Source organism: Misgurnus anguillicaudatus, chromosome 24 (assembly GCF_027580225.2).
Source record: "Misgurnus anguillicaudatus chromosome 24, ASM2758022v2, whole genome shotgun sequence".
NCBI classification, from domain to species: Eukaryota; Metazoa; Chordata; class Actinopteri; order Cypriniformes; family Cobitidae; genus Misgurnus; species Misgurnus anguillicaudatus.
In genome coordinates, this window is record NC_073360.2 from 32,805,147 (window position 1) to 32,825,028 (window position 19,882).

A 19,882-nucleotide genomic window follows, 5' to 3' on the forward strand; every position below is an offset into this window, starting at 1 on the left:
ATAGATAAAAGATTCCCATTCCACTGCCATTCTGTGATCGCCACTGATCAGCGATCGGCAGATCATGATCTTGGTGACCGGTGATCGGCCCCAAAAATGCTGATCGGAGCATCTCTGATTATTTGTGTATCTTTTTAAAAATTGCTTTTGGGAAATTTTATGTTTATTGTTCTCCATCTGTCAAATGCAATTTAGGACCATGATCACAGATGAAACTCTACCTTTCTATCCCTCAAAGATAGGGGTGTCACGATTCTCCAAATCCTCGATTCGATTACATTTTCGATTCTGATGTCACGATTCAATTCGATTCTCGGTTTTTAAATGATTTTTTTTAAGACAAAAATTATATGCCTTAATTATTATTATTATTATTATTATAGTTTCACATTAACATGCACATTGCGTGCTTTTCCTCGCATGGGGGTTTGTGGGCTTTACTTTACGCGAGAGAGCTTGTAGAGAGAGAATTCCTTCTTGCACGCAGATAGACTTAATGCGCGCGTCTTGGACTCCTATTATCTGAAATAAAACCGGTGCGTCATAAGCAGCTGCGCTTCTCTCTGTCTCACGTGCATGCGCATCTCGCATCTGTCCAAAGTCTAAACATAAACTAAAGTAATAATCCTTACGTATTTGTTTAGTTTTTATGCGTTTCATGCGAGCTGAGGCAAACTATATCTTTTGTTTAAAATATAACCCGCTGCATCTTGGCGGCTCTCTCGTGCACGTGCAGAGAGCTGCGCTCTGTCCGAAGGCAGATCACTAGGTAGTAATCCTGTTTATAATATGCATGTCAAGGAGTTGTAGCAATACATCCCTCGTGTTTAAAATATAAATCGCGTTCCGCTGGATGGATGTTTTTAAAGGCACTTCTGAGAGTTTATTTTCCCCCGCTTGGCAAGCCGACCGGACGTGACATGGGGCGTGGCAGCATCGACGATCCAATTTTTTAATTCGAAGTTCAAGGTTGTGGCTTAATTTCGATCGATTTCGATTTAAAATCGAAATCGTGACACCCTTACTCAAAGAAGACAGCTGCTTGTTTTTGGCAGGGCAATACAGGCCGCTTCCCAGCAAGTGGCTTCCCATTCGCAAAATAACTCAAAGATGTATGATATTCCGACATGTAACTCGACAGGTGTTAAATGTGTTTGCTTTCATTTCTTTTGCATCTTATATTTTTTACATTATAAAAGTATACGCATTGTCTGTCCTTGGGCTACGGTTAGACGTCTGTAGACATTCACTGGCAGCCCAAATTTAGCCTTGTTTTATCCAAAATTGCTTGCTGGGTTTGCTCTTGCACAACATGCACAAATCTACCTCTGTGCACCATGCACCTTTTAGCACAACAGGAAATATTGTATATGAAAAGAGGAACACGCTGTCTGCCAAAAATGCAGAGAACATTTTACTGGTAAGCATCAAGATGAGTGTCTGAGATTTTGAACTGCCTGTAGGTAGTTTTTAAAGGAAGGTAGATAGGCTATACAGTATTAAACAACATTTTTCTTACCAACAATTAACCATAACTTTTGTTTCTTAAGCTCAAATTGTGCTAAAAATCCCTTTTTTTCACTTATTTCAGCTACTGAGCATAATGCTTAGATTCTCAAGCCCCTCCCACAGAGAATCATCATCATTGTTTTCTATTGATGATTTGGTTCTGGAAGGTGGGACTAAATGTTCTCTCACTTGGCTGGCTTTCAATTTGCTTGTGCAGGGGACTGGTCAGACGAAGTGAAAATAAAAAAAAGTAAGGTATGTAATATTTTCATCCTTTTTCAAGATCACTTCTGCATGTAGTATGTACTGGGCCGCAGCAATTTAATTTTTGTATTGGATGTACATTTTTATGATTTTCTATAAGACCCTGCTGATTTGCGCAGATACTTGCATATTTACTGCCTACTTAAGTACAGTATCTTTTGGCTATTTTGTACTTTATTCAATAGCTCGATGATGTTAGCAACTTTTGGTTTAACTCCACTATGTACTCAAATACATTACAACTGATACGACATACGACCATAGTACTGTGCAACCATGTCACTATTAGATTTGTTGTTTTTGCAATTGTATAGTGATCAATTATTTCTCATTCTTTTTATTATAATACAACTAGAAAATACAGGAAATTTGCATGTAAGATTAAAAGCTGTATAAAAGTATTTAGGGTAAACTACTCTTCCACTGCAAGATCTCTTAATAAATAAAAAATAAAATTAAATACTAATTTTAATTGAATTACTTCAGGACTTCGGTCTCCTTTAAAAAGCTCAAGATGTGTGTCTGGCCAAGAGAGGTCACACTAAATACTTACTGATGCCTAAAGAAGACATTCAGTCCAGAAAATGGTTTTGTTTTTAATGTTGTGAACACATTTCCTGTATTTTCTGTTTGTAAATGTAGCTAAGATGCCTAATTTATTGCGAGCGTTTATGCTTGTAAGGCTTATGGTGTTGCCAGATTACACTTTGAAAGTAATACTGGTGTTAGAAAATCTTTATTCTGTCTGTGTTTTAAAGGGGAAGCACACTTTTTCCTCAAAGGAAGTTCAGCCTCCGCCCATGAATTATTTTATTATTAGCTTACTTCTACAGATTGCAGAGTAATGCTGGATATGCTGCGGTGAAGAATTTGAAATAATGCGAGTTTCAGAGAAAATAGGAATGCTTATGAAAAACTACTTGTATACTGTTATTTCTGTATAGCCTATGTTTTATTTAGTGTTAATAACATGAACTATTTTTCTTTTAGTAAATGATAAACAACATAATTTTGACCTGAAGCTATGGATTTGTTACTTCATTTACTTTTCCAAGGTAAAGTGTCTTCTGTTTGTCATTCATGTCTTTGGGCTTCTGATATTTTGTAAGAGTAGATATTAAGAAAAAAATCTAAACAAATTGACATTTTGATAAACAACAATTATTACAAAGATGCTTAATTTTTTATCTACATTAATCTCCAAATGATAAATTCTACTGCATAACAAAAGAGCTTATGTTTTTATATCATAACAAATAATTAGCAATTTACAGCAGTAAACTTTTTCACTGACTTTTTCTCACAGGTGTTCTGCTGTATGAGACTTTGGCATGGGAAGTCAGAATGCCAAAGGAAATTCATGGTCTCAAAGGTTCCTGTCTGGTTATACCGTGCTCTTACTCTTACACTTCAAACCCACCTACTAAACCACGTAGAGTTGTGTGGTATCAGTGGGTGTCGAAAGGCTACCCTTTAGTTTATGATCCCCAGAAAACAAAAGAAGTCATAAGCAAGTTCAGAGGAAAAACTGATATATATAACCCTACAAACTCAGATCGGGATTGTAGTCTGCTGATCAAAAGCGTGGATCCGTCGCACAATAGAGAAAAATTATATGCATGGATTGACCCAGAAAATATTGGATGGCGCACCTATGAGTTTTATGATGTCACCTCTATGATTATTGTTGACAGTATGTAAATACTTTTCTTTAACTTATTGTTTTATTCATGAATTTTCTAGCTGTCTTATTATGAGCAACTGGGGAAATTTGTCACTTAGAAAAAAAAAAAACATGTCTTTAACTTAAAGGTATAATGAGGAAGAACGGTAATAACATGTCATATTCTAATTCTAATGTTTCTACTCATGTAGCAGGTCCAAGGCAGCCCACTATCAATATATATGGAGGTGCGACGACTGGTGACAGCATTACAGTTGCATGTTTTACCTTCCACACCTGTCCATACAGCAAACCAAACATCACTCTGAAGGGTATTGAAGGATCTGATAAAGTAGACGATTTCCATATTGAAAACGGTCTGTGGAAAATCGCATTGACGCGCACCGGTGTTGTGAAGGATGAGCAGTCAGAAATTGAGTGTAATGTAACACATCATGGAGGCATTACAACAAGAGCTACAAAAAACACAACTGAAGTCTGTGAGTATGAACACATGAATGCATAAAGAATGTGTCTATATGCTAATTTCAATTACTGATTTATATCAGCCTATAATCCCCCTTATTTCATTATTGCTACATGCTCAAACCTTGTTAGTTTTAACACTTTTTTTTTCTAATACAGAGTTAAGAACATTCATGAAAGCTAGCCCTAACGCATCTTTTGGGTTATCAATGTGGATATTAAAGTCACCAACAATAAGAGCTAGCAAGATAGTAATAGACACAATTTCTGTTACACAATTATTTAAGAAAGTAATACAGTTATTGTAAAATCTATTCACACGTGTTGCATGGGTATAAAGCAGTGGATAGTGATGCACCGAAATGAAAATTCTTGGCCGAAACCGAAAACCGAAAAAAGGAAACCAAGGCCGAAAAACCGAAACCGAAACACCGAAATAAATTATTATGCCAATTATTAGTACAATTGCATTTATGGCTATCACTGTGTGCTAACTTTACTAGGGGTGTGTGACGGATAAAAAAACTCACAGTTCGGATCACATTACAGTTTTTGAGGCACAGATCAGATTATTTTTTCGGATTAGCAAAAAGCAGGTGGGAAAAATCTAATAAACAATAAAGAAATTGCAAACATTTATAAAAGAGAACAAAGTTGTACATTAATAAGGTCTGAAATTAGCATTAGGTACAGAAATCAAATTAAATTAATCATAACACAATAAATTAAATATATTATTATTTTTTAGAGCTATTTGTCTCTTTGTCATGGGTTGTTTGATCAACATTAATGACACAGACTTCAGTAGGTTAATCTGACTGTAATCTATACAGACATAAGCAAATGTTTTTATTAGAAAAAGAATACTGTGGAGAGAATTTTGTTTATATGTGCCCTGTCAATAACAGAGAGAATTTATGTTTGCTTGTTTTTTTTTAAACGCGTCTCTATTCAAATTATTACTCTAGTGCAGCACTGATTTGGAGACATTTACAGTACATTAAAACATTAGGATAGGTGAAGAAAAGAAACCGATCCACCATTGCAAACACAGTTTAGAACAAACAAGAAGACAACAAAGAACAGGAATCAAACAATATGGTAACAAACATGCTCCACAGCTTTCTGTTTATGGATGAACTAAAATTAAAGAAGAAAAACGATAGTATGTGTGCAAATGCTGTCTATTTCCTTTGTATAATTGTTTGTAGTGGAGTGTCCTGTCTAAATATTTTCACGTGCATGCGATGTTGTACGCGGACTGTACGCGCACTGTCCGTGCGGTCTCAAATTTTGGGCTGCACGCGGACGGTCCGCGCGGCCGGCCGCGGACCCGCCTGATGACGAAAATGATGGCGCGCATACGCGGACGTCCCTTGTATACTTTCGGCTTTAAGGGCACTTAAACGCATGCATATACAGAGACTGATGGTGAATCCCAAACAGCGCAACAGTCGCTCCACATAAAAACGTTACGTTGGTTTCATTGCTTTATTCGCCAAATGTACGTTAATGGATTACGGTAAGAGACACATAGCGCGACTCTCTCTAAAGTTTACACATCAAGACATTCTTAATCTTTGCAGACCCGTGCAAACAGCTGGACCCTGAGTGAAACCTGCTTGAGCACGAAGGGGAGGGGTGTGAGACGACTGATCACCGTGAGGCTGAGTGAAACCCAAGCGCTAGCGCACAGATGTAAGGGGCGCGGTTGACATTCATTTTCGGTTTAAATTTTCGGCTGGATTTTTTATTTCGGCCCGAAACCGATAATGCCATTTTCGGCCGAAATTTTCGGCGACCGAAATTTCGGTGCACCCCTAGCAGTGGATCAATATTTGATGTGCTTTGTAAACATTTTATTGTGGTCTGCATGTATTCGGGAGATTAATCTGTATAGTATGCTACATAAATATTAATTTAATGTGCTTGCTTAACATTATTAAGTTGTAAAAATGGTTAAAAATCTGTGAATATGCATTTGCATTTGTGTCAAACAAACAGCACAACAGAGTTTTTAACTCTTTCCCCGCCATTGACAAGTTATCTCGTCAATCTGCAATACCGCTATTATCCACCAGGTGGCAACTTATAAAAAACGGAAGTATTGCCCTAGGGCAAACAGCTGTATGTACTGTGTATGTTTTAAAGTTCGCTCTGCATCTGATCTATATCAGAAGTCCTTCACAAAAATTGAATTATCTCAGCTTTTTGCTCAAAATTTTGTGTTTTTGATGAAACCTAAACATATTTGAGAGGTGATAAAAACAGAACACATGAAGGTAGGATGAAACAGATTGTTTTGTTTGAAAGCAGAGGGTCTGTTCTTTTATTTCATATATTGTATGTTTATATATTTAAAAAGGAGCATTTTCTGGAAGGCATTAAACTTCTGTGAAAATCATAAAAAATGCTGGCGGCGAAAGAGTTAATAAAGGCCAAAATAAATCAAAACACCAGGAAAGTATTTTATAGATCTGTAATAGTGAGTATTTAAATGCACTTTTTACATTACATGTTGATCAGATGCTTTTTATTCAAAGCTGACATGAGAGTGCGTTTAATATTTTGTCTAAGTTAATAATGAGGGGATGTCCTAAAATACTTTACTCTGTACATTACTAATAGAGGTTTACATTGTCAATTCTGCAATTCACAAAAAAACTAAATGTATGTCTTGCTTGTTCCTTTAGTTATTTCCCAAAATGGAACTGATGTGATGACCTTTGACATGAAGACAAATATGGCTTACATTCTATCCCCTATATTTGTCTTGCTTGTCATTTGCATACTTGCTGGAGTCATCATATACAAGAAGTGTAACAGGTACATATGTGTAACATAGGTTATATATTCTTATACCTTCTCAAATTAACAATGTCAATACGAATTGTAGGTCGTCACCTAATGATACGCAAGAATTACAGACTAATAAAAGGTAAGCCTATCTATCTAGCTATTTTTTAACCACATACGTAACCATATAGAAGCCTGAACTATACTATATATATAGTAACACACTTTCCTTTGTTTTTGTTAGGCAAGTTAAGTAAGCAAATAGTTTCTCATTTACAGTAGGTATACAGATGGTGTATCATTGTTGCTGAAAGTAGCCAAGCTTTTATTGAAATGAATGGGATCATGATGCTTTGCCGCAGCTAGTTGCTGGCGGTGTGAACGGGGCTTATGCCAATTTTTTTGATCCAAAAAGTCTAAATAACAGCATCACTGTCTACATATCAAATGGAACACTTCATGTAGACTTGCAGTATCGTTGACTTACAATGGCCACTCCATGCACTTGTCAGTTAAGTCCAGAAGACCGTAGTAGGGTATCCTATTTGGCATTTTATGGTTTTATGAGTGCTCATTGGCGCCCCTATATTGGTTGATATGCAGACTTTTTCTGAGCCCGCACTTGTGTGAGATTTATAGCAGACTTCTTCCCGACAGCCAAAAGTGGTATTACATCACGAAAATGCAAAGTAGGAAGACTGTGGGTGTTTAGGGTGACATTTGCAATAATGCCATTCTTTTTCTCAAATGAATGAATTTGATGGCGTTTGATGGATCAGTATGAATTGGCCTTAATAAAATCATCTGCTCACAGGTCAAAGGATGCACATGCAGTGTTAGAAAACAATCCCTCCTCTAACACTTATATGCCATCACCAAAAAGGTACTGTGCGTTTAAATCCAGTCAGTCTCTAAAGCTGTATTTTTCAGTGAAGTATTATATTGATTTAATACTATATTGATTTAAAAAAATAATAATAATGAAATATGTATATTGCATAGTAATTGGAGGTAACACATTTATCTGCATACCTTAAAATGTTCACCTCTTATTTGTTTCCTGTGCAACCCAGTGAGCCAAAATACTACACTGTAAGTATATAACTTATCATTACCATTTCTTTACACTGTGAATTAACACTCAATTTTTGATTTCAAATAGTGTCTGAAATGTTATTGACTGACTTTATCTCTGTGTCTCTCTTGAAACTTTAAGAATGAGGAGTTTTACAGCAACGTTGAAGATCTCAACAATTATGAAAATGTAGAATGAATATATCTCCAAAATGTATACACAATACAGTGTTTTTATACAGAGAAAGCCAACAATTGTCAACATTTAACCAGTAAAACATTGTTATGGGTACTTTTTATATTAAATGCATTACTAATTTTGTTTGGCATCTGTATCTTTGTCTATCTCCAATAAGCAAGTTCGCCAAGCAAACCGTTTTTTCATTTATGTATAGAAATATCAGTGTAAACATAAAATTTAGTTTTCACTGAGAATTACATTTAAAGGGACACTTCACCGATTTGCATTAAGCTTTGTATTATTAGAACCCCAGTCATGTTTTTGAATGGTCGTGCATCATTCCTTTAGTTTCCCCTGAGACGGGAGAAATACAGATTTCAATGTTGCACTTCCTTCTTTCAATGATGTAAAAATCTTAATTTTGTGCCATTGAAAGAAGTAAGTGCTATATCTTTGTCGAGGGTGTAAGACTACAAACACTCATTGCTCATTTTTCCAAGGGGGGGGGGGGGGCTATGGGTGGGACCCATTCACACTACAGACCTATTACAGATCAGTGGGTGGGACTTACGAAAAGAAACATACCCGAAAAGCAACAATCAGCCGCTATCTTTATGCTAAGCTAAGCTAACAGACAATGTGGAGCGACCCAGACTTCATGTTACAATAATAGCGAAAGGAAATCAATATGATATGGACGAGGGTGATTTCACAAGTGTGATGCTCTAATCTGCACCTTTATGAACCACAATACAGCAAAGAGCTGCTGCGTAGAGGAGCCCGGTCTGGCCCGAGCTTGGACGGACAAGTAGTGCCTGTACTCTCACTGTGTGCCTTCTGTATGAAATTTCTGCATCAGATCAAGGTATGGACGTTTGTGTGGTAAATGGTCCCGGGAAAGAGAGGTACTTTGGGCATGTTTGTTTCACAGATGAGTTTCGGCTCACGAGCACAGGATCTGTGGAGTAAACATATTGTGCGGTAGACGCGTTTGTGTGCAGGGTGCGCTTTTTCTTCTTTGGGATTATTTACACTTTGGCCAAGCACTCTCAAAAATAAATAAGAAACTGAGTGAAGCCTGCTCCAGAGACAATTAGTTTGTGTGGTGAACCAACCACCCAAGCTTCGTACCGTATATTAGAGCTGTAATCGGGCCTTAAAAGTTAGGCCCGAAATGACCGGAGCCCGACATAATGCAGCCCGAACCCGAACGTACATTTAGATTGACAGCTTTTTAAAAGCCCGAACCCGTTTACAGCACGACATTATTTAAATGTGCGCACACACACAGCTTTTGTAAAGAATGAGAAATTTACACAGGTTTTAACATTATTTATTCATTACTAATAATCTACACGCAAACTTGGAAGTTGAAACAAAGAAATAAAATAAGTCATCTGTAACATTGTAACATCTCATTCTAAATAGGCCTATGCAATAGACTATAAATAGGCCAATAAAATTATTATTTCTTAACGAATTAAATTAAGATAATACATTCTGAATTAAGATGGGTATTTGGCAATAACGAAATTAAGAGAAAGGCTCCGTGGGATTTGCGTTGGCACTTCTCTCCATTACTGCCAACATTAGTCTATATCCTTTGTCTAAATTATGTATTTAAGACTCAATTAATATTTAGTTATACATTGAAAAACCTTTACTCACCAAGATTAGGCTACATGTTTTTGATTAAGAAAATTATTAAATAAATGGCTTCAGCGCGGTACTGAACTTGACTGCTCATTTACCTCACAAAGCCGGAGCGGAAGCCCGTGCCCGTGTAAAATGTTAGAAATAAAGCCCGAACCCGCCCGAGCCCGTCGGGTTCCGACGGGTCCCGTCGGGTTCGGGCAAAGATCTTCAGCTCTACCGTATATGGACAGCGGCGTCCTGGATACATATTTTAGAATCGTAAACTGGAAGCGACAGCCAAAGCCTGCATGGATAAACGAACGTCTGACTATAAAGTGAGTGTTTCTATATTCTTTCTTATACTAACCTGGCATGTATGTACACAATAGCAGACAGCTGAGCTGTGTTCTGGATTAGTGGGAGTGGCTTGCAGATCTAGAGCTTTCCATACAAATGCGCCCTAAAGACACGTTCTTTCTTTTCTCTGTCAAATAGGCACCAAATTCTAAATTTATGTTACATTTCGACTACAAATATGACCCACTTTCAACAAAGATTAATGTTTCTACCGATTAAATGTCCCTTTAAATAACCATACACTTAAAAATGTTAAAAACATTAAGGTTCTACCCATTGATATAGAAGAACCATTTGTAAACCTTTCTGTTACTTTGAAATAGAAAAAGATATTTAAACTGTTAAAAAGTAAGAAAGAAATTTTTATTTTAAGAACATTACATATTATAATAGCATTATGTAAATATTGTGCTTTTGATGGCTTCATTAATTGGAAATGAAATAACATGAGACATATTTTATTCTTTATATAAATCACAATATCAATAAACAAGTAACTGAAATGAGAGATGTTTTAAGGGGGTTTTTTGTCAGTGGGGAAAATTTCTGCAGGGATAATTTTAGTAGCTTTTACCTTTCAGTGCTCCAGTGATAAATGTAAAAGTAAAACGTTACTGTATTTTAGATAGGAAGGGGCGGACTTGCCCATTAGGCAAAGAATGGCAATTGTCTTGGTCCCCGGGCTACCAAGGGGCCCCAAAGTAGAGCTGTAATCGGGCCTTAAAAGTTAGGCCCGATATGGCCGAAGCCCGACAGAATTCGGCCCGAACCCGAAAGTACATTTTGATTGACAGCTTTTTAAAAGCCCGAACCCGTTTACAGCCCGACATTTTTTAAATGTGCGTACGTACACAGCTTTTGTCAAGAATGAGTAATTTACACAGGTTTTAACACATTATTTATTTATTAATGTGTTTCTTGGAGCTGCCTTCATGCTGCCTAAGTCATTGCCTCGTGAGGCAGCGGGGCGGGAAGTGAGCTGCCTAAGCGTTCGGATGCAGCCCCTGTTGCATACCGGTGCACACCATTTCCAGGAAACATGTTGTTCAACCAGAAAACCGTGGCATTACGTTGCATACTGGTTTGAACTTGAACGTGTCCCAGGTGAACCAGCTAGTAAAGGTGTTCAGGGTTGCTTGATTATTACAGATAGATGTTTTTGTCAATGTCTATGTGTTTGTATGGTAAATGTTATTATTCATAATTAAAGTTTATGGGCACTATTTTAACGATTTAAGCGCATTGTCTAAAGCACACAGTGCACAGTCAAAATGGGCGTGCTAGAATCCACTTTTGCTAATTTAATGACAAGCAAAATGGTTTGTGCGCCTAGCACACAGTCTAAAGGGTTGTTCCTATTCTTGTAATGAGTAATGGGTGTTTTGGGCGTAACATGCAACAAACCATTGAGAGGCTCAGCTCTCATCCGCTTTAAAAGCCAGTTTCTGACAATTCTCTATTTAGATGGCAGAATTTGTGAACTGAAAAACTAAGCAGAGGAAGAAGTCCCCCAGTTTATAGTAATAGTTCACCAAAAATTTAAAATTCTGTCATCATTTACTCACTCTCATGTTGTTAAAAACCTGTATACATTTCTTTGTTCTAATGAACACAAAGGATGATATTTTGAGAAATGTTTGTAACCAAATCTTTCGTGGACCTCATTTACTTCCATAGTAGGAAAAAGAATACTATGGAAGTAAATGGGGTCCATGAACTGTTTGCTAATTTTTGTAATAAATCTTTGTTTTTTGAGTGATTTGAAGTGTTTTGTTTATTTGTGCCCAAGCTCTCTAGAAGTTTATTATTTTAAATTATTTTTGAGTAGCGTAGTGTTACATGTAGTTAAGGTTTACCTTAAGAGTCTTCATAGTGTGCTAAGACTTGAGAAAACTTATTGGGAAATGCGGTCCAGAACAGCAAAACAATGAGGAGGAAGAGACCAAAAAGATCACAGGAAGGGCGGTGGGGCTGTGGAGCCTGGACACAACAGAAAGGAATTAGGTCAACCCAAACCAACCCATGGCCTAATCAAGATCAACAAATCTGGCAGCCCAACCAAAGACAACCAGGTTAACTCCATGGTAATTGCACCATGATTTATAATTTGAATAAATGTATGTTTTAGCAAAGGTATATAGTTAGGAATTGGTCCAATCTTTGGCTAAAGGGGTAAATACAGCATTGTTGTGAAGTTATTTATAAACCCTTATAATGTGACAAGTTTCCTGTTTCCTGTTATTAATAGTTATTAGAAACCTTTACAATGTGAACGGATGTTATCTGTAAGGCATTTCTTATTAAACAATATGTGAACAAGATGGAATTCATTTGCAAAATTGCCAAGACTCCTTCCTTTAAATCAGGAGACTTAATTGCTGTTAAGTTTTAGTTCATATGAAAATAAAATAGCAAGTTCACTGCAAAAAATGACTTTCTTACTTAGTATTTTTGTCTTGTTTTCAGTAGAAATATCTAAAAATTCTTAAATCAAGATGTATTTTCTTGATGAGCAAAATGACCTAAGTAAATAAGTCTAGTTTTAAGAAAAATAATATACAATTTAAGTGAAATTGTACTTAAAACAAGCAAAATGATCTGCCAATGGGGTGAGAAAAAAAAATTGTGAAATAAGATTTCTTTTTTCTTAAACACTTAATTCAAGTAACATTTTCTCACCCCATTGGCAGATATTTTTGCTTGTTTTAAGCACACATTCACTTAAATTGTATGTTTTTTGTCTAAAAACTAGTCATATTTTCTTAGGTCATTTTGTTCATCAAGAAAATACATCTTGATTTAAGAATTTTTAGATATTTCTACTGAAAACAAGACAAAAATACTAAGTAAGAAAGTCATTTTTTGCAGTGTTGTTGGACAGGCTGGGGAGCACTTTTACTAATAAAAAGACAAAATCAACCTTACTGTGTAACAGTACACGACCCACTATGTAAATATTAGTAGGCATCAATACTTTAATAATTTTCCGTCAACTCCTTTTGACAGGACGAGGTAGTTAAAAATGTCCCCATAGGTTAAAGTGGCCCTGCCGTGGCAACAACTTCATATTGTCTACCCATTTTAACAATGACTATGGATGGGACGATATGAGACCATCTGAGCACTGTATAAAGTATTACTTCTCTAAAATATAATCTTTGTGATACAAGTATGAATTAACATAAAAGGTGAGTAGAAGATGAAAGTGTCATTTTGTATAAACTATAATGCTGTAAGATTAATAAAAGAAAAAAAATCATTATTAACAAGTTTTACGGTATTTACTTTTTTGTATTTACATTTTTGGCGTTGCAATGGACCCTTGTGAGTGGGAGTTGTCACTTCATCATTAAACATCACTGACTAAAGAAATGAAACATCACAGATCATCATAATATTTGGTAAATGCAATTATATATTTAATGCACGATAAAATTGTGTGTTTAAGAAATGCTAGAATAATTAAAGAAATACTCACAATCATGTCCTTTTGTTTCCCTTGTATTATTAATTGATACAATTAATTGATACCCACTGTCTGTTTGTTGTCATGGTTATTAATTGTTTCTGCATTGTGATTGGTTCTTGTCATGTATATATATACTCTGCCTGTAGTTAGTTTGTTCTTTTTTCAGTTTGTTTGTTAGTCGTTGTTGAATGTTATTCTTGGCTTAGTTGGTTTTGTGCAATAATTACAGAAAAAAATAAGTAACATGATCAGACATGATGTTGAATAGATAGGTGTAGTGATGGCAAAATGAGGCTTCCTGAACCACTGACACCTAGCAGCCCATTGCTTCACCCAAAGGTTTACACGAAGCTACATTAAGCATTGCTCCCTAGTGACACCTAGCTACTGTTAAAAGAAATAGCAGATAAATAAAATACATTTTATGCAATGACCTAAGCAGAATTTTTTTAATTGTCCTGTTATAAAATAAAAAAATCATATTTTTCTGTGCTAATTTTCATGGGGTGTCTACAATTAATTAATTAATTAATCATTAATTGTTTGAAGAATGACATTAAAGTAAGACTTTGTACAGTGTATGTGGGAGAGTAGTCTGGGGTGGGATACGAATTGTTACTTTATGCAGAGGCGGACACTACTTAAGTATTTTTACTTTCTACATAAACGTACATTTTCAACAGTATTTTTCAAGTATTCATAAGTCCCTTTCACACATACAGTCTTTACTGGTAATTTACTGGTAAATTGCAGTTAACATGTCATGTGTGAACAGAACCTTTCCGGTAAATCAGTGCTCCCAATTTACCAGTAAGACAGGTTGTAAGATTAACGGTAATTTGCCGGTAAGCGCTGTGTGTGAACGAAAAATATAGCATTACCGGCATTTAGATGACGTCAGACCGCGCTGACAGATCGGGCGGGCCAATCAGAAAGTTTTTTATACAGGTGACGCGGTTTCCCCCAGACTGTTTACGGACGTTTCCACACACATGTTGCTTAAAAGTCGAGCACACCTGAAGTTAACATCCACATTTCTTCACCAAAGTTGTTTAAAACAGCTTACCATCTAATTGCCAAATTGCCGACGTCCTTAGCACACCATCTGTGAAGCCTAATGTGCAAACGTGCAGGTTCCGTTTGACGCCGCCTAACGCAATGTTGTTTGGTCACGAGCAACTTCGCGACCGTTTGCCACAGATGTGAAAACAACAAAATACGGACCGTGGATATTAAGTCATAACCCGCCGTTTACAAATACGACACGGACGGAGCTCGCCGGCCGCGCGCCACAGGTGGCTTCCGCTTTCTCTCCGGGTTTGCCGGTATTTTGATGCTGATGTGTGAATGATGTCTTGCTGGTGGGGGGACGGAGCGTCGCTGCGTGTGTGAACAGCACATTTTTGTATTTACTGGTAAATTCATTCTGGTAAATTCATGGTAATTTACCAGAATTACTGTGTGAAAGAGGCTATATTTTATCAGTGTTTTTCTTTGGAAAACATACATTCCAAAGCATATTATCATAATTTTTACTCCACTTCATTTCATAATTTCGAATCTTTGGTTTATATTTAATATTTAAGTACATTAAACATCTAGTATTTTTTTTTAACTTTTCTTAAGTAAAAAGTACTTTACTTTTACTCAAGAAAAGTAGAAGTATTTTATGTAATCGGGTATTAAATCAATTTTAATATGCAATATAAAAGTAATACACAGTATGATTCTATACTTTAGAATGTAGTGAACATTTTTAAGTAAAGTAAACGCTTGGAAAATATAACTAAAATACGCAAGTAGTGTCCACCTTTGTTTATTTGTTTATGCGTGTGTAAAGTTTCACCATGACTAGTTTTAGTGCTGTGTTTTGCTTATTAGACAGTGAAGCATGGAAGAAGTATTATTGCTCTATGTCAGCTCCTTATGGCACAGCAAGCATTTCACCTTGAAACATTAAATAATGTACTTGAAGATCATACTGCCATAAAGTGTGACTTAAAATTATATTAACAAAGTAAAATATAACAATTACACACTTTATTGTGAGCAACAATTTCAAAATGTTCCCAGACAGTGGACAATTTCCTCTTTCTTACTGGCTCTCTTACAAAGGCAAAATAATAGGTCACAAAAAGCAAACAAATCCAACAGGGCAATCTAAATCAACAACCAATCCAAAATTTAAAAATCCAATCTAAGTAATCCTATCTAACTTATAAAACAATAATATAATATAGCTAATAATTAATCACGATATATATATATATATATATATATATATATATATACAGGGCTGGTTCTAGATATTTGGAGGCCCTAGGCAAAATTTATGTTGGAGGCCCATCACACCCCTCTAATTTTCATAATATGTGAGAAGGTGTTTTTTCACCCTGATAGAAATCATTTAAGGCAACACTATGTAGTTTCCATGTAAAAATGACTTACAGCTCCCCCATGTGGTTGAAAAGCGCAACAGTGCCTGATATCAGACACTCTTTTGCAGGCAGGGGGAGGGGCGGGGCTGTGTGCTCTACCCTCCACCGCCACTTTTAGAGTGTGCTTGTAGCAGCTAGGAGATTGCTCAGGTTGCAGCAACAGTACAATTTGTCCAGTTAAAGTTGTTCTATCACTGAAATAATTTTAGAGACACTATTTAAAGGTAAAAAAAACTACATAGTGTTGCTTTAAGCACTACAGATATTAAACATGTTTTCCCCATTACTTTTCTTTTTATCGAGTTAACAAATTGATTCAATTTATGTTAAAATTTGATTAGAAATTATGCAAAACCACATGTGTTAAACATTTTAAGGCAGGTCAAATTTGGTGTTGTTGTTGTGGATGTGGTAACTTATTTAAAGCACCACCTTTTTGGGATAACACAATATAATGGTTTTGCTTTCTCCAACGAGTAAAATTAAAAAGACAACACAGTGCAAAAACCCTAACCATAAATAACTAGATTACAGATGAACACCTCTTAGAATTGTTTTATTTTTTTATTTTTTTTTAGCTGGGTATTAAGAGAAATTCCTCTTTTACTGAACCAATATACAGTATAAAGTTATCTAGACTATGGATATATTCATATATTCACCACAGGCTTTGTGTGTCACACCCCTCCTTAAGTTCCACCTCGAGGAGGTCCCCAAAGCACCCCAATGACCAGACACAACGAGTAAGATAAGTAAAATGGAACAATCTTTATTTAAGTTCACACCGTTCAAGTTCGGTGTGCCCCTAAACAGTGGTCTTGAACTACCACAATCCCCTTCTGGGGTACAACAATTCCCCGTACCTCCACGTCAGCCATCACGCATCCAATGTACTGAATATCAAGCCCATATGCCCCCTTTAGGGTCAACCACGACGGGCCTCCGTCTTGCATACTCTGCTGGGCAAAAACTTCTCGAGACAAGCTCTCTGAAAATAGGGTGACTTGTGACCCCGTATCGATCAGACAAGGTATCTTCACCCCATGTACCTTTATCTCCATCACGGGACTCTGCCCGATCAATCCTTCCTTTGGTTCTACTCTATAAGACGGGTCTTCTGAGTGGGGCCCGACCACCATCAGAGTGTGCTCGCTCTCGAGGGGCAGTTCTTACCTCCGGACGAGGGATACCCCTCCGCAGTTCCTCCATCAAGGTCTTAGACAGCTCCTTCATCTGTTCACAGACGTCTTTCATGAGCTCAGTCTTCAGAGTTTGTTTCCAGTCGACCTCCTCAGGGCGGGCGACAGCACCGCTACTGATGGTTGCACACACAGGGGAATCTTTGACCTCTTCCTGGTCGCGTTCGAGGGCAGCCGCCTCTTTCTTCAGATCTTCAAATGTTAATTCGGGGTCACGGCGGAACTGAACTCTCAAGCTCTGCCTCACAGAGCCTTCACGCATACCTAGCAGGAACTGATCCCTCAGCAAGACTTCACCATCCTCCAGGCCGTGATCGGGGCATTTTTGCAGTCTGGTAGGCAACTCCCGTAGTCGCAAGGCATAGGCACGGATAAGCTGTCGGGGCCCTTGTTTGCACACGAAGAACTGGGCTCTCAAGACAGTAACAGGGGTCGTGTCTCCATATTGTTTGGATAGGAAGTTAAAGATGGACTGGGCTGTGGCCCGTACGGCTTCGGGGCAGCTTGAACTTCGCGCCGTGCGTCTCCCTGCAGGGAATTTACCACAAACTGTAGTTGCTGGGCTGCGGTCAATCCCTGAATCCCGGCAAGGTATTCTATCTGGGCCCTCCACTCAGACAACCTCACCTCAGACTCCGTGCCGCTGTACTTTTGGATTCAGGGGTTTCCCATGAAGACTGGCATGACTCGGGGTGGGGCCTCGGGCAGCTCGTTGTCGGCCATTGGGGAACCTTGGTCGCTCCACTCGAGGTGGAAACCCTGCCGACTACGCCAAAAATCTGTCACAGGTCGGAGCGGACCACAGACTCTGTGAGGCACGCCCCTTCCCAGGTTCCACCCCGAGGAGGTCCCAAAAGCACCCCAATGACCAGACACACGAGAAAGATGAGTAAAATTTAAGACAACTTTATTAAATTATTTAAAATCAAGTTAGGGGAGGGCAAGGGAATCTAAAATATTTCTCTTTCTCCTCCAGGAGAAGACGGGGGTCCAGATAATGGGGGGGAGTCCAGCCAATAAAGGTAAGGGCCTGCAGGGAAAGGACAGGACGAAGCTCCTTCGTCTCTGTGCACACCTCCTGCTTTGCTGTTGTTCCCGTGGCGCCCTTCTCTTCTCCTGAAGGCAGATCAGAAACACACAATGAATACGAGGGAAGACAGAAAGCAACTTCCTGGGCCTAGCCACGACGTATCTCCTCGGGCCCGGCTCCTCTACTCCAGTGGCTCCTAAGAATGCAAGTAAGTAGCAGAGGTAAGTTAACTGGAACTTGGCTTTGCAGATGGATCGTGAATGGCCTTACTGACTCTTCACCCCGGGTTTACAGGGCTCACAAGGTAAGTATAACTTTGGCTCGACGTGCAGATAAGTATCAATAACAGTCACAGGCACTGTACTCTGGGCTTACGAGTTTCACAAGGTGGGTATAGCTTTAGCTCGATGTGCAGGTAAGTATCAATAACAGTCACAGGCTCATTACTCTGGGCTTACGAGTTTCACAAGGTGAGTATAGATTTAGCTCGACGTGCGGGTAAGTGTCAATAGCAACAAAAACCATACGTCACCTCTTGTCTTCGTTCAAGGGCAAGGGGAGAGGGCGTTTTTACCGGCGTCTGGCTGTGGCTTGTGGGGCCAGGTATGGCCAATTCAGGTAGAGCAGCTATCACACGTTCGTCCTCCTGAATAATGACTATTCGATATAACGAATCATTGTTACATTTATGAGTTATATCTAGATTTTTTTATATGATTTGTAGATCATTTCCCTTTTAGAGGCAGTTCGTATCTAGACGCGCAAACAAGCGCACTCAAATATAGACGTTTGAAACAAAACTCATGGTCACAGGTGCTTTAAAAGCAGAAGAAAGCGATGTGTCCTTCGTTTTTCCATGTGTTTTAGATCATAATGGACCCTGATGCAAGAATACGTCCAATAAGTGGTTGGGACTCGGGATACAATCAACTTGGGCATAAAGTGACGAACACAACAGACACAACAGTGACGAACTCGAGAAGAACAATGACCACAGGGAGACTAAATACCAAACGAAATGGTGAGAAAATGAGGAACAGGTGAAGGACACAGGTGCAGGAAAAAAACTATAATGAGATCGCCCTGGTGACAGACGCACACGTGTGGAGCTGTCAAAATACAAAACAAACACAAACACAAACACAGAGAAGCAAAAAGACAGAATGGTCGATCAAACCGAGATCGTGACAATTTTAGTGTTAGTGGTGCCTTTGTGTTGGACCACAGTTTATGCACTGAATATTAAAACATGTGTGCTTGTAATTGTGTCTGTTTTATGGCATAACAAACATAGCAGTTTATCCTATGCAGTGATGCCGGTAACGCGTTACTTAGTAACGCGTTACTCTAATTTGACCACTTTTTTTAGTAACGAGTAATCTAACGCATTAATATTTCCAAACCAGTAATCAGATTAAAGTTACTTATCCAAGTCACTGTGCGTTACTATTTTTGAAATTTTCCTTAGTTAAATATATATTTCTTCTTGCGTCTCGTGAAGTGAAGTCAGGTGTGCGACAAGTCACGTTTTCAGCACGAGGACAACTCAGGTCACGTGTAAGCGACACAAACGTAAACAACGTACAATAGAGAGAGAAGAGAGATGCAGCTACAAAAACACTACGTCAAATTAAAAAAAAAAAACATTTGGAGTCGCGGCACGGCACACACAGTCAAACTTAAGAGCAAGTCCCACCCGGTGGTGAGAAGCAGTGAGCAGGAGGTCATCCACTACCCACACAACAAAAGCTGGACTTCAGTGCAAAACCAGTAAGTGTGGG

The 19,882-nt window shown here is 38.0% G+C and overlaps 1 protein-coding gene and 1 long non-coding RNA gene across 3 annotated transcripts in view; both read left to right on the top strand.

Moving 5' to 3' along the window:
- Positions 1-19,882, top strand: part of LOC129438471 (sialoadhesin) — a 133,149-nt gene that overhangs the window by 24,175 nt on the left and 89,092 nt on the right. The window contains exons 3-5 of one of the 2 annotated variants that reach the window (XM_073863436.1): positions 3,649-3,936; positions 6,616-6,748; positions 6,819-6,881. In XM_073863436.1, the coding sequence (XP_073719537.1) occupies positions 3,649-3,936; positions 6,616-6,748; positions 6,819-6,864 (467 nt within the window). In that variant the 3' untranslated portion in view covers positions 6,865-6,881. Of the gene's footprint in view, positions 1-3,648; positions 3,937-6,615; positions 6,749-6,818; positions 6,882-19,882 lie in introns of those variants that run through there. The other variant, XM_073863435.1, reaches the window with a different exon arrangement.
- On the top strand, positions 6,968-8,209 carry LOC141361733 (uncharacterized). Its single transcript, XR_012367892.1, has 3 exons — positions 6,968-7,601; positions 7,792-7,810; positions 7,935-8,209. It is a non-coding gene; the product is annotated as an uncharacterized lncRNA (long non-coding RNA).